General features: G+C 40.9%; 1 protein-coding gene across 1 annotated transcript; it reads right to left on the bottom strand.

Annotated features, from left to right (window-relative positions):
- Window positions 1–1,080: 1,080 nt before the first annotated feature.
- On the bottom strand, window positions 1,081–13,805 carry LOC307042548 (beta-1,3-N-acetylglucosaminyltransferase lunatic fringe-like). The gene is made up of 8 exons (XM_079686501.1): window positions 13,324–13,805; window positions 6,977–7,025; window positions 6,364–6,466; window positions 5,803–5,956; window positions 4,767–4,852; window positions 3,835–3,994; window positions 3,373–3,458; window positions 1,081–2,391 (listed from the first exon to the last, which is right to left on the bottom strand). The coding sequence occupies exons 1-8, from the start codon at window positions 13,702–13,704 to the stop codon at window positions 2,331–2,333; spliced, it is 1,080 nt and encodes a 359-aa protein (XP_079542627.1). The 5' UTR covers window positions 13,705–13,805; the 3' UTR covers window positions 1,081–2,330.
- Window positions 13,806–16,576: the final 2,771 nt, after the last annotated feature.

Here is a 16,576-nt window from a genome sequence, read left to right as displayed (position 1 = left end):
CAGCAGCTGTTGGATATAAATATGTGAGAACATCTGCATGATGTGTTTTATTCATAGTTTATTGTTTTTTCTTCACTGCCGTAGGATGCTCATCATTTAATAATAGTAGTTTTAACAGATGTCAGATGTAGAAAACAAGTCAAGGTGACTCAATGCAGATATATTTTAGACCCCTTAACTAAAAAAAAATGTCTCCTTAACCTGTTCTTTTATATTTTAAAATGTTATAAGAGACAAGGCCAAATAGGAGAGCTTTAAAATGTACTTCCAGCTCACAGAAATATATAAATAAATGCTCAGAAGAATATCAGCCCTATTAAGTTATTGGGGTTTCCCCTTTCCTGTATTGTGTTATGTCATGTTGTGGGTATGTTAATGGTCTGTAAAGCTAAATTCCCAAACTCCCTCCCCCCAGTTTCTCTCCCACACTCTGGCTCTGGTTTCAGACAGAGGGTGAGAAGAGGTGTGGCAGCACAGGCAGTATTAGAGAAATAAAGACAGTTTGAACAGCATGTTAATATATCAGAGAAGCGGCAAAAGAAACAACTATGAACCTGAGAATTAGCATATTATGGCCTCTTTAAGAAACACGTGCTACTGTTTGCAGTAACAGAGGCATCCAGCAGGTGTCACTCACAAGCAGATCACAGATTCACTTCTGTGTGTCTCCCTTGGGTCTGCAGCCTGAACACACACACACACACACACACACACACACACACACACACACACACACACACACACACACACACACACACACACACACACACACACACACACACACACACACACACACACACACACACACACACACACACACACACACACACACACACACACACACACACACACACACACACACACACACACACACACACACACACACACACACACACACACACACACACACACACACCTCTACGGGGTCTTGTGTATGGCTGCATCAGATAAGAGGCTTTGTGTTTGTGGGGTTACAGATGCAGAGGGGTGGGGGTCTCTAGACAGGAACCCGCCAGCACATACACAAGGTCAGAGGTGGGAGGAGGGAGGAGGGCCCATTACAACCCCACCCAAAGGGCAGAAGATCACAGAAACATATCAAAAGAAAACTGTTTTTTTATTCCATGTCTACACACCGTCCAGATACTGGAGGTAGCATGTACGCTTCAGAAGCAACGGTTCATCATATAAATTCATTTTACACGGGACTGAATTAAATTGAACAACTTTCATTCAGTTAAACAACTGCTTTCAAAGCACAGAAAGATAAAACACGACCCAACATGAGTCATTCGGGACATATTTGTTACACTGCTACTGTGTAAAAAGCATCATTAATGATCATAATTCAGCTATTGGAATGGATAGAGGCAGTCAAAAGCATTATTTGTAACAGAGGCCTCACCAAATGAGTTAATATATGAACTTCAGAGGTTTGTTAAATTGGAGAAATACTATCAATATGCTTTCATGCGAGTTAAATGCATTGATTTCCTTTTATTTTTGTGTCTGTATTAAAAATAGTAGTGGCTTAAACCAGGAGTTAGCTTAGCTTAGCATAAAGACAGGAGGAAACTGTTAGCCTGTTTTTGTCTGAGAGTAAACAAATAAGTTGACTATCGGCTCTAAAGCTCACATATGACCATATTATCTAACCCTCATGAAAACAAATGAGCGTATTCCCCCAAATTAATTGAAGATAAGCAGAAATAAGACGGCGTAATGACAGTCATGATGATATACTTCAGAGAAAAGATAATACTGAATACGGAAAGGATAAGCGTCAGATAAAACCATCAACATTTCCCAGATGCTTTTAGCCTCATTACATAACAAATAATTGTTCCTTCATGTAGTACATTACAAACTGATAACACTTGAGCATGTGAGGGGCACAGAGTGGGCAAGTAACACATTCTTTTACCATGGAAGAAGCAGAAAAAAAGCTTAATGAAACAGCAGTCAATTGATATAATCTCAATCTGTTGGATCGTTTGTTGGTTCAAACTGATATATCTGACCTTTAGTCTCTTTCTCTTGTTACAATTTGTGGCCCTTTGACACCCAACAACAGTCCACAGAGTCAGAGTTCAGGTGTCAAACTAATAAAATGGAAGGCCCTCGTAAAAAAAAAGTCTGTTTCCCAGACTGCTGTTGGACGTGAGAGATTCTTCCTCCCTGGTGAGCCAGAGGAGGGCAGCAGCGAGACTCCTCTCTGAATTCCTGGATGTCTGCAATGATTTCCTCCTCCTTCAGTGACAAATTGAGTTACACCAGAGATTTATTTGTCCTCCTCCAGCAGTCAGTGTGTCTCTGGTCGGGGGTTAGAGTCACCGGGGGCGGGGGCACCAAGCAGTGTCTGGGTACAGCAGACAATGGACCGACCTGAACCTGAGAATGAGAGGGAAATGAGTGTCACAATGCCTGGAAGCCGCCAACTGCAGATTTCAAAATAAGACTGTGAATACAATTAGCCGTGTGCATGCTATCATACACACACAATGAACAAAGCCAGGAAGCTTGTCATAGTAGTAAAACATACACAACCAGATCGCTTACATAACGGAGAACACACGTTTTAAAACTAAAGAGTTTCCTGACACTGGGTTCTGTCGATAATCATAAGGTTTTTGATGGATTTGATTCTTTTTCGATTAACCCGTCCATCAATACGTCAACAGCTTTATGTTATTATCTCCAGCTCTTATATCCACCCTGTAGACAAACTGCCATCCATGTCAGAAGTAATGACAATCAGCCCAATTCAATACACAATGATACCATTACTGACAAGAGGAAATAGAAAAGAAAGGGGAAGAAAGAAGGGAAGCCGGACAAATAAAAAATAAACACTCTTAATGTCGGGAAGTTTAGAGATAAGATCGGTTTGGGTTTTATCCTTTCCATTGTTGGTTGCCTCTGATGTCAATGTTGTTCCTCTCACTGTTCAGAGAGCAGGTCGCCTTTTGTGTTAGACTGAGCATCACAGACTGACATTTACAGGCTCAAACGTTACATTTGCCATCAAAAGAATTAAGCGCAGGTCTGTTTTAAAAGTCAGAACATTGGGACACTTCCTCAGGAGAATGATCACAAATAGAGCTGAACAATTAATTTATAAATTGTTACATTGATTGACAGAAGCCATTTTGAAAATCAACTTAATAGGCTTAATTTTTTTTAATTGTGGGGACTTCCTGTTTTTCTTAGTATTGCATTTAAGTCGAACAAAAGAAGGAATTTGAAACCATCGCCTGGTTTATATAATCACATTTTCCCAATTTTCTGACAACTTCTGGACCAACACAAATATGAAATGAATCGTGAAGTGACTGTAAGGTGTTTGTGCTGCACCATTTACTGATATTTTACCTTGTAGGATCTTCATTTATTGAAAACAGTCCGTTCACATTGACTGTGTTTCTGCTGTTTTCCACTGTGCCGTAGCTGAGAGTCACCTGGAGAGGAAAACAGAAACAAGCTGTTAGACAGTCTGCTGATAGGCCAGTATGTGTGTGTGTGTGTGTGTGTGTGTGTGTGTGTGTGTGTGTGTGTGTGTGTGTGTGTGTGTGTGTGTGAAATATTTATTATAAATCACACAAATTCTGTGTTTTGCACTTAATGATTCTGTGTCCTTCATTTATTAATTAAACGTTAAATACCTGACTAGGTCTGAGTCAGTGTGAGGGAAAACTGATATAATAACGACTGATTTGTTATCTGTTGTCAGTCAGTGAGTAAACGGAGATCGGGTCAACGGTATGCTGGCTCGGGTCTCATCCTTCAACGAAACACAACGCAGACACGGCTAATCAACGGCGGTCACATGTGTACCTGGTTGTGTATGTCTGACACCAGCCCCAGGTTCTCCAGGTGAGAGTGGAACAGCGCCGAGCGGAGCAGGCGGACCCCCAGCAGCGCCTCCACGATGTAGCCCACCGTGCAGTCGTCAGGGAGGCGGATGTGATCTGCCGTCGCCATGAAGGAGCCCTCACTGCACAGGGAAAGAATGTTCAAATCACTAATCAAAACTCACCTCTTCAGAACTGCTTTTAATCTGTAATTAATGTTGTGTTTTATATATTTTAACGGTCCCCTATTATACTGATTTTCATCAAATATATATAAAACATGTCTCTGAAGTGTTTGGCTCCAAACACCAAACAGATCATTGCAGCATTACCCATAATCCCCTCTGTTTCAGTGCTGTTTCTCTGTCTGTTACATTAGATGAAAATAAGGAGTCCCTCCCCACGCCCCTCTGAGAGATATTTGGTTACAAAGAACACAATGGTGCTCTAGGAGGAGATTCAGTTGATAAGGTGTGGGGGGGGGGGGGGGGGGGGGGGGGGGGTTACCTTGATTGCTGATTGGCTAATGGTTACACAAGCCAAAACATTGTTATAACATCATAAAGTGGCCAAAATCTGATCAGCTCATTTTCAGACAGGTTTTTATAGAAACGGATCAGGACAAAAAGAGAGAATCTTTTTTCCTGAAACTTTCAGAGTCTCTTTCCACAGAGGGGACACATGTTGATGTAGAAGAGACATGAGAAAATGGATTTTGCATTAGAGGTGACCTTTAAGTGTGTTATTTTTATGATTTTTTACTCTGTGAAGTGTCTTAGCTTCAACAAAAAAGCTCTAAAAATAAAATTCATTATTATTATTACAAATATAAAAACATAGGAAAGAGGAGATGTTGTGATGTAGCTTAAACAGATGCAAAAACATATCGTGATCATTTATCCAGTGTGTATTTACCTCGCCCAGGGTATCATCTTGAGAGCGAGGCCACGGCTCAGACAGAATCCCGCTCCTCCGGTTGCGAACCAGAAACTCACCTGTTTCTGCAAACAAACACACAAACAAACCGCATGAGAGAAGGGTCCGTGATCACACTGCTCTGGCATCAGTGAAGGACAAACACATGTCGATCCAACTCTGTGGGCAGCTCCCAAAAACAATTATCTGAACTAACCCGTATTGGTTAGTTCTTATTGTGAAACTTCTGTGTTTTGAATGCACGATTACCCAGAAAATAACAGATGAAGAAGCAGTAGACAAACTTCAACGTTGTGCAACTGAAGGTCAAATCGGTTTTTGTGAAAGGAGTCTGGCTCTGACTTCAAAGTGTAGACAGAAGCTTCTGTTAATGGAGAGGGCTGTCTGACAGAAAGTTAAAGTACACTTAAGCTGAAATGGATTTCTTTTTTTCTTGGCTAAAATAGGTTTCGTATTACTTGGTTCAAGCTTCTCTTTAAGTGGCAATAGCAATTAAAGAAGATTTCACCTTCAGTTGCACAACTTTGAAGTTCGTCTACTGCTTCTCCATCTGTTCTTTTCTGGGTAATCGTGCATTCAAAACACAGAAGTTTCACCATAAGAACTAACCAATACGGGTTAGTTTAGATAATTGTTTTTGGGAGCTTTATAGAGAGCATCGACAAGGGGTTCATTTTCCTTTTGAAAACGACGAGAGAACGGTTAAGCAGCTAAATTATTTCCAATACAGCATGTACTTAAACTGATATTTTGTATGTGGCTTAAATACAGTTTGCTGCTGACCCTATCCATTATAGTTCTCCAAACTAACCATGCACACCACCAACTACCTCATACAACGCTACTTCAAAATCAAACCTATCCCTTTAAGAAGCTTCCAAAATCCCACAGACTGAGATCAATTTGGATGCATATCTGTTTTAGTCATGGAGCAGGGAATAAGGTGAAACAGCAGAATATAAAGTGGAATCATTAGCTACTGTCTGAGCATCTGCAAGGTGAATCAAATCATTACCATTTCAGCGGTGCCGAGCTTCTCCGTGGCCTCGATGGGTCGCTCCAGGCTGGGCCGGCCCAGGTAAACGTCCTGAGAGTGACTGAACTGAGACAAGAGCTTCAGCAGGGAGCCCACGTTCACGTAGTTATCATCGTCCACGTGACAGAACCACCTGCAACACATGACAGTTAGTCAAATGCTCAATGAGTGTCAATTTATTTATCGAAATTAAAATATACATTGCTGGCAAGGTGACTCTTAAAACAACTGCAGGATACTGAACCTTCGTTAAAATGAAGTCAGCCTTATACAAAAGTATCCCGGAGCCTTACAGCAAACCGTGTTTTGACCACAAAGGATTTATGAATAATGAATACACTGCTTTTTGTTCTGCGGGATTGAATTCATGTTTTGAAATCACATCTACCTATTGTTACACAGATCTACAACATTGCTATATTTTGGTATTTCGAAGAAGAGAAAGAATAAGAGCGTGTCTGAACCCTCCTGTCTCTGGCTTTAGTGACTTGAATAAAAGAGGACTAGGTGTTATTGGGTGTGAGAAGAGTGTCTTCTTACTTCTTGGCAGAGTTGATGAAAGTGTCGTATTCCAGAGCCATTTTACAGGAGAGAGCCTGGCGATTGTGGGCCGCGGAGCAGTTGGTGTTGATCAGGTGATCTCCTGATATCAACGACAAATACAAATGAATAACAAGCCCCGACACAGCATTGGTTAGATCTACAATATGAGATAAATTATGTTTATTTATTGAAGAAGCTCTTAGTAAGTAGCACACTGATTAAAGACAGCCTAATACATATCCTCGTTAGACATGTTTTTCTGCATAGAGTAGTACAATGTGTCAGATAGTGAGAAGAATGGCTCATTGCAAGTTAAACAATTCTATGAGTGAGATGAGGAAAGGTTTGTTGATAAAACTGAAGTGACTTCCTGCACTTCATGGAAACACATTATTGCAAAGTCAGCAGCCCGGTTCCTGCTTTCCTGCTCACTGACTGCAGATAACACTGTTGCTGCTCAGCAAAACTGCCATGTGTGTGTGTGTGTGTGTGTGTGTGTGTGTGTGTGTGTGTGTGTGTGTGTGTGTGTGTGTGTGTGTGTGTGTGTGTGTGTGTGTGTGTGTGTGTGTGTGTGTGTGTGTGTGTGTGTGTGTGTGTGTGTGTTGCTCACCCATCCTCTTCCTCAGCTCCTCGTCCTCTCCATCAGTGAACACAAACGTCTATGGAAAGAAACACAAACACACGCTCCATGTTATTCCAGCAGAAACAAAAACACCATCATGAAAAGGGACTCACTGCTCCACCATCATTGTTCATGAAGGATTGTTTATGATTTCAGGTGAGACTCCACCTGTTTCCTCGGTCACACACACACATACACACGCTGACACGCACACACCAACAGCAGTGTGCAATGCAAATATTGGATGCAAGCCAGGAAAAGGTAAGCGCCTTGTCTATCAACAGCAGAGCAGCTGTGTGTGTGTGTGTGTGTGTGTGTGTGTGTGTGTGTGTGTGTGTGTGTGTGTGTGTGTGTGTGTGTGTGTGTGTGTGTGTGTGTGTGTGTGTGTTGAGTGACAGGGTTGAGGGTCACTGCTCACTACTCAGGAAGCCGTGTAGACCCCTCAACTTTCCACAGGAAGTAAAACAGCTTGGGTGCAAAAACAGAGCTGCAGAACAGAGCCTTTAAATATTTTTCTTTTTTTGGTATTTCAGAACAATAGAGTTGAAGTGAAACTGCTGAATCCTAGCTCTAATTTTCAGGCTGTTTATACATGTTGGGATAATAGTGGAGGATGTCCTTTTTATACATAGTGCCCTAATTCTAGGATAATGCAGCAGGACATCAATTGATCAAGTCAGTGAAGGCTAACATTTAGCATGCACAAGCATTTCGCTAATATGAAACGAGCAAGAGGTAAGGGTGCCCAGTAATGATTTTAACGTGCGATTAATGCATGTGTATTTGTCCTCGGCCCGCCCTGTAGTTTCAGAGCCCAAAGGCTTGACGTTGTTGTTGTTGTTAGTTGGATGGTGTGAGATTCTAGCGAGACCGGTTCACGTAGTCTTCAAAGTAACCAAGCAACCTTATTTCATTTGTAAATTGTCTGTCCAATGACCTTGCTCCCTTTCATGTGATACCTTGCCTGACGAGCGAACCATTTAATCAACCTCAAAAGTTATAGGTACTGTAGCTAGCAGCAGCAATTTTGGCAGAATTATACAATTGAATAGTTTGGATTTATGTACAGCAAAACCAAAGCAAAAGAGCGGCGCTCAAAAGAGAAAGGACAAGAGAGAACAAGGAGATGTAACGGACAGTTTTTTTTGTCATACATCTTCCTCGAAATCTCGATTAATTCTGTAAAGTGATTGTGTGATTAGTTTGCTGTGCCGTTGTCCAGCTGTGGTGGTCTAAGGCCAGGGGCAGGCTGTTGTTGACAACCTTGCTACGCCACTGGTGGAGGATGAGGGGCTGCGTTAGATCGTTCGGATCGCATCCAACGTGTCGACTGCACATCACAGCGCATTATTTTTGACCCACAGTGGTTCGTCTCATGCTTTGACTGAAGATGAAGACAAAGGAGCGGCATTTCGCCGACAACGGCAAACAGGCTTATCTGTTTGAGCAACTGGCTCGGTGCAAAGAAGTACACAGGGTTGGGAGGGAGAGAGTGAAGAGAAAGAGAGAGAGGTTCCAGGTTGTTGTATCGAAAATATTCATGAGAATATTTTTCATTGATCCAATGATAATAAACAAAAATGTGCATAAAGCATATTTGTCCATTCATATGTTGATAAGAGTATTAAACACTTGAAAAATATTTAGAACATTTAGAACAGATAAAAAATGTGCGATTAATTTGCGTTTAATCGCGACAGCACTAGTTTTGATATATCTGAGACCTATGCTATTGCCTAAAAATAGCATGATAGGTGCACTTTAAGTTAAGACTTTGCTAAATTGGGCAATTAAAGCTAAATGTTCTTATAACAATGGCTGTAATCGTCCTTGAAGTCTCTAAAACGTTCACTTTTGTAATTGATGCCAAGTGGACCTCGACATGCACGCCAACAGATCAATACTTAATGAGATGCTGCAGTGCAGCCTGCAAAGCTTCAGCGGGAAAGATGCCAAGAGTCCACTAACCTTTCTGCAGTATATCTTTCAGACATGAATCGACTACGAAGGACTTTATGCCAAATAAAAAAACATTATGACTTTGTTTGTGTTGACTCGTCTAATTACTCTCTGTCGTCTAAAAGGTCTGCAATTGATTAATATTTTCATGCAAACACACTCAACTTAAAAATGAGGACTTTAGCTTCACCTCATGTCAAATCCAGTCACACCAAATCACTCTATTTCCCAAGTGTCTCTTACGAAAAGGCAAGAAAATGATTTTTGATTTAGGCTCTATGTACCTGCAAAAATGAACTATGGACTGTGCTTCTCTTTAAAGTTTTAAAATCTATTATTGCTTGGTTTTTCTCCTAATGAGCGCTCTGTGATCTTCTCTTTGATGTCTTTCTTGTGTTTCTGCCATGATTTGAGAACTTCTTTTATGGGTTGTCACATGCCCTGTAGTGTCCTGTTACTCTTCCAAACAAAATGCAATAATATTTTTATTATACAACTCCTGACGGCCAATCTTACACCTATTAGGTAAATGTTGCTTTACATTCAGTAGTAATCATGTCAAACAAACGTCTACAGTCAACCTTAATCTGTCTTAAAGGGATTGATAATATCAATAAATCTGCAACAGGAGAGGGACGAAAGCAATAAAAAGAATCTCTATACTTTCTATCCTTCCTGAAGAACGTAGGAAAATCCCCAGAGGGACTCCCATCTGCAACCCCCCTGCCATGCAGCACAAATTAAATACTAAATCTTCGTACCGCTGCCTGTGGTAGAGAGAGAAAAACATCTCTGCGTGTCCAGCCAGCTGTGAGTTTTCGTCAGTCAGTTTTCCACTCTTAAGCCTCTAGAGAGCTTGTGAGTGTGTGCAGCAGCAGTGTGTGTTGGGAGGAGGAGGGTAGAGGTCACAGTGGAGAGAAAATGTGGATTTTAAGAGAGGGGGGGGGGGGTTGGTGGTTGTAGGAGTTTTACAACACAGGAAACAGTGATCACAACAACAACAGCCATTAAGGCAGTGGGAGAAAGTGGTGTCTTTGTGTGTGTTTAGTCTTGTGATCAGACGCTTTTTGAACTTCCCGTGAGAAATCTGCTGGGTTCCCAGGGCATCTGAGTGTGTTTCCATTACTCAGCAGTCTTACAGTATAGAGGTGTGTCTGGGAAGCAGGTGGAGTTACACACACACACCTGAGTGTGGGAGCGGGGCAGGAATGCGTCAGACGAATCAGCTGATTTCTCCAACATAAGCTCTATTTACATGTCAACAGTCTCTGTGCAGCATGGGATGAGACTGCAACGACTCCTCATTCAAACACTGAGGTTTGAATGGAAATCCGAGAGACCGCTGTTCGCTCCACAGTCCTGTCTGCCTTCGATTAGGAGCTTTGAAGCCGCTGGGTGCAGTCTACCACAGCCTCATGTGTTGTAGAGCAACAGATTGACTCACTCACCACCGTGATGCAGAGCTAAATTGTAGCGTTTGATTTTAAATATTTATCTGTGAGACTGATCACCCCTCCTTTAAAGTCATCTTTCAATGATCCAGATCACAGGACTGATGGTTTAATCATGAGGAAAGATGGTTTCTAGTATCAGTGAAGGAATATTAATTCAGATGTAGCTGCAATGATTAGACAATTAACCAGAAGATATAGTTTGAGTTCATAGTTTTTCAAGCAAAAACTGCAAAAACATATTCCGTTTCTAGCTTCCCATAATCAATATGTTGTTGTTTCCTTACTTTTCTTTGATAGTAAAGCTGATATTACATTACATGTTACTTGTTAGACGCTTTTATCCAGGCACAGGCATTTTTCTCCTATTCGAAGTAATTATTCCAACAAATAATCAGTAGATTCTGCCCAATTCACAATATTTATTTAAGGGGGACCTATCATGCAAAATGCACTTTTGTACGTCTTTTATACATGAATATGTGTCCCCGGTCTGTCAGGGAACTCACCAAGTGTCAGAAAACACAACCCTCTCTCTTTACCTCCATACCCAAATCTCTCAAAACAGGGCTGCAATGGATCTGATACAGACTGATACAGATTTGAATTTTTCTGACGTCAGAAAAGGGGTGCTCCGTCTATATGGGCAACTCTCCACCTATCAGCGGAATGGAGGCTTGGGCCACGGCCACTGCCGCTCGAAAGCGCTGGAGACACTGTAGTACATATGCCAGGTCTGTAAGTGGCGCTGTAGTCTGCCACAACAGCAGCGAAGAAGACTTCTCACAGATTCAGCGGTTATGGCTAGAAAGGATCCGTCTTGTGTAAATATGACGTCAGGTTCTCGTTGTAATCGGAGCGGCTCGGAAACACATCTACAGCAGTAACATGATGCAACATACAAATTAACAGCAAGACCGCTAACACCCTATTTCAACAATCACACTCCCTGTAATTGACATTAATTAATAGATAGTTTAGCTTCTCACCATCATTTGCTGTGGCCCACTGATGTTAACGATCGTAACTTAAAAGCTGCCTGCCTAACGTAAACATTCAGCTACGTGACTTGCAAACTCTCGCGAGAGTTTTACACAAGACGGATCCTTTCTAGCCATAACCAGATTCAGCCTTTGCAAAAACAGGGCTGGAATAGAGCAAATAGAGCGAAATGAGGCATGGCTAAAATGCATGATCTGTTTGGTATTTTGAAAAAAAAACTTCACAGACATGTTTTATATAGGTATGGCCCTAGCCCTACAATATATTATTCAAATATAGCATGATAGGTCCACTTTAAGTAAAATAAACTATTTTGCTACTCAGGCAAAAACGATTGCTCCTTTCAGTGTTACTGAATTACTGTGTAAGTGTACAGAATATTATGAAAAAAGAGAAGTTGAGATTATTTAAAAGGCGTTGAACCCAATACTAAAAGCTTTAGGCCAAACATATATACTATCTAAGGCTAGTGGTTTAAACATCACACAACTTCCCCTAAATGTAGTGAAGAAGACGCGGAAAAGTAACTTAAACTTGTGTTTCGTTTCATTATAACTCTGAACCTTTGAAAATGAACTTCATTGGCTTTGTCTGCTATTTTTAAAGCCATGACATCTCAGTTGTTCTTGATGTTTGAAGCCGTTTTTCATTAAGTAGTGATTCTGTGAATGTTGACGACAGTCTAAACAACAACTGAACAATTGTTTTTATTCCCAACTCTGCAAACAAATCTGCATCTCATTGAAACTACTTAATGCAATCCAGGCTTCATCCATCTCTCCTCTTCACACCCCCCGCTTGTATAATGTCAACACGTTAGCAGCCCTGCGGTTGGCCTGTTAGCTCCTCACTTCTCCTCTCATACATTACAAAGGCCTCTATCTCACTTTTACAATGCACTGGCAGCGGGATCAAAGGGCCTGCAGACACCGGCACATTACAGGGGGTTTATAACTCACTCGCAATGGCAGCAGGAGATTTGGGAAACCTTTATAACTTCCCTTAATATAGGTACTATTTACACAGGACCACACTTAAAGCCAGATAATGTGCATTTGATCTTGTCAAATATTAAAACTGCACCAGCTGATAAACCACATAAACACAGGATTTAAAGTTTACTTGTAGTAAACAATAGAAAAAGACTATCTGGTCTCCTTTTGTGTGACTGATTTGCACCAAATTGCATGATAAAGGCTAATGAATATTCACTTTCTGAATGGTTTTCACCCACATTAACACAGAGAGTAGAGTAGTTTACCTTTCTGGTTTCTAACAGCTTTAATAGTTTATTGTTGAGCAAAAGTCTCTTTTTACATTTGGTCTGTTTTTATATAACGTAGCTATCTCAAGTTTTCCTGTATACAATTCAAAAGTATTGTTTACAATGACAGGTAACATAAGTGGTTAAATGACACTAAGTAGGCTTATACTGGGTGTTGTAATTAAGTATTATTTTGACAAACTTTTTCTTTCATTTACATTACATTTTATGCTACATGAACATTTACTTCACTACATTTTAGAAGTAAAGTTGTCATTGTAACTCAACTAGGTTTATTTAAATCTCATTACTAGCTACTTTGTACCTATTCTATATGATCTGATTTAGTATTTTACAACTATAGTATTTTAAGTAACCTAAATACATTTGCCTCAACCTTGACAAACCACAACTTTAAAATCATATGAAATGTATTTGTTTAAAAAGATGAATAGTAGTCTATTGCACATTATGCTGTAAAGAAAAGAAAAGATCCATGCTGGATTCTAAATACTTTTGCTTTTGATACCTGTAGTTTAGGGGACATTTTCAGCTCAGAGCATTTCCTTAGGGTTTTTAAAGACCATAATATTTCTACTTGTACTTAAGTATATGATCAGAGTACTTCTTCCACAGCTGGGTGTCAGATTGTGTCTCACCTGTTGCATGTTTCTGGAGATCCAGGTGTCAAGCAGCAGCTCCAGTCTCTGCCGGTGATACCTCCCGGTGGTTTTCACCGCTATGAACAGGTCCTCCGGGGAGAGAGGCTCCACCGGCCCGGGAGGAACGCTTCTCCTCGGAGGTGGGCTTATAGCTCTCCTCTCCCGGGTAAGTTTCCTGAAATACGCCGAGAAAACTTTCCCGCTCGTCGTTGCAGCCCCAGGCTCCATCGGGTCTCCACTGCCCGGGTGTCCGACCGAAAGCACCAGCATCCCGGTCACCAGCAGGCAGGACACCGCGGTGACAGCAGCGGGATTCACGGAGCTTCTGGATCCGGCTCCGGGTTTCCACATTGTGACACTTTGGACGGCTTCTTTCATAAAGTCTGAAAACTCCTTTTTACAACATCTCCACAGAGCAGACTGAAGTATCAGCCACTGTGCAGCTCTCCTTCTGTTCTGTGTGTTTGACCTCCAGCTGTGTGACTCTCTCTATGTTTAACTCCTCCAGTGGGAAGGACCGGGCCACGGTGAACCAATGGCCGGTTTGAGCGCTCGGTGTGGGCGGGGTTAAGCTGCAGAGAGGCGGTGAGACTCTGGATGAACATCCACATGGCATCAGAGACTGATTCCAGGAAACAAGCATTCTTACTTCTTAAATTAGTTTTCCAAACAGATGTAAGACATTACATTGCAGGAAGAAGACTAAAGACAGTTAAGACGATACTTAATAAAATAAGCTGGATAAAGTGTAGCCTTTGTGTCACATGCCAAAAATAAAAACAACGTCCAGAGAAGGCCAAAGAAAACAAGAAAATTACAAATGACAACAGTATAGATTTAGATGTATTGTCAAAAACAATTGTCTTTCATGCAGTTTAGCATGAGGTGTCAGATTTCAGCTTTGACCTTGGAGCTGCAGGGCTGCCTTCACTTTCTGGAAGTCTGCTGAGTAAATACTTTCTCTTTCATTATGTGGAAATACCTGCAAGGAACTTATTCTATGGTAGTATTTTATCATATGACTATTAAAAGATGTGTTTTTTATTTTATTTTGGGGTTTAGTCCTGATAAAGCATGTGTTTGGTCGTGATGGTATAGAAAATACATGTTTAAGGGAACAACAAACAACTGTTTTATGTTGTTTTGGTCTTACTCAGGTCTCTTTTTTGTGTGTGTGTTGGTCTTTTCAAGGCTTAAAAGTGAATTATAGAAAGCTACAACCATAGACATGTCTTGTTTTTAGAGGAAACACAGATGTAATAGTTGCCCCTTCCTTAATACTGATGCACACACAACCTTAATGATACAAGGATTAAAATATGAATGCTTGCATTTTTTTCTTATGCAAGTTAACACAAAGCATAATTCAGCACATTACAGCTGTTTGTGGTCACTGAATGAAAGCTGAAGTTTTCCTCGCTGCCTTGAGTTCCTCTCTGTGTGAGCCTGGCGATCATTCTCGAATTGGACAGATGTTGAAGAAGACCGTGACATCGGAGTGTGTGTAGTGCTGCCAAGTACACACACAAACACACACACACACACACACACGCACACACACACACACACACACGCACACACACACACACACACACACACACACACACACACACACACACACACACACACACACACACACACACACACACACACACACACACACACACACACACACACACACACACACACACACACACACACACACACACACACACACACACTCTCTCAGAAGACAGACGTGCCAAGCATCCGTGTTGCCAGATCCACCAACCATCTGAGGAATGTTTCCTCTCTAATAATGTGCAGTTTGTCTGTGCTGCATAATCTGTTCTGATCCCTCAAGCAAAGTCAGTGTTAAATTACATTTTAAGAATCTCTCTGAACCCGAAGCAGAATGGACATCAGTGCTGGGAGTGTGAAGGTTTGTTTTATGTTGTATATAAATTAACCTTAAGCGGGGGTGGAGTAGTCCTAAAAGTGATTCTGGCCTTTCAACAGTTTCAATCTCCAGGAGAAGTGAAACAACTCCATGTGCTGATGGAGACCATGCATGGCACATGGTTAGCTATTATCAAAACTGTCATAGTAAAACTCATACTTAGTTTGTTTTTTCAGTATCTGCATGTTAATGTTCTGTGAAATATTATAAAAATAAGTATACAGATATCATGAGATAAAACATGACTTCACATCCTGTAGCACATCACCATTAAGATTGACATGTTACCAAGAACTCTCTGAATGTAAAGATTACCGGGAAACACAGTTAACTTATTTCTAAACTTCCCCTTCTGTATCACAAGAAACTAACACTTCTCAGTTCTCACTACTGACACTCAACATGTACCAATATGACTAAGCCACCAATGATCTTGGCCCTCAAACTCTTTGGATTGATGGGAAATGCATTTGTTTTTTGTCAGGGGAACTGCTATCTCACACAATCATCAGCTACACTGGAACCTCAGTCATCATCCTCTTGAGCAATATTTATCTTCAGGTCACAGTAAAGTCTTCTGCAACATCATCTGCAAAGCATCTGGACATACATGCAGGCCAGATACACATAAGTTAAAATGCCTTGTTTTACCCATTGATTAGAGTGCTGCTTCTTCTTGTAGTGGCACATTTTATAACAGCATATACAAATATACAGCATATACAGCATGTACCTTAAGCTAAACGCTAACTTTAGCATAACATTATCTTAATGACAAATATGCTAACATGCTGATGTTGGATGCTGCATGTACAAAGTTTATTTTTACAATTGATTAACAGAAACACAATGGTGGAATGTAACTGAGTACATTTACTCAAGTACTGAACTTAAGAGTAATTTAAACAAACTTTTAATTTAACTCCACTTAATTTCAACAACATCAATTGAAGCACTTACTACTGGAGCATCAATACTGCTGACACTTCCTCTTCACACATTAGCTTATTTTGATTCTGCTATTCACAGATGCAGATTTCCTGTGCAACATTTAGAGGAAACGCTGCTGATACCGTGAAGAAACAGACACATGTTGAGAGAATTAGCGAGAGAAAAGCAAAGCCAGACCTCCCTATATTTCACCTTCTGTGTGTCTTTGTCATGAAAAAAAAATCATTATTCCTTCTCTTCAAAGATGAGAGCAGCTTACTGCCTTGACTTTCATCTCACTGGACATCCTGTACAGTCCAACAGCTGAACTGCACATGCGCTCACACACCAGTCCCACTCTTATGATGGATTTAATTTCCT

The sequence above is a fragment of the Notothenia rossii genome (assembly GCF_949606895.1).
Source record: "Notothenia rossii genome assembly, chromosome: 1".
Classification (NCBI taxonomy): Eukaryota; Metazoa; Chordata; class Actinopteri; order Perciformes; family Nototheniidae; genus Notothenia; species Notothenia rossii.
This window is presented reverse-complemented; position numbering and strand designations above follow the sequence as displayed.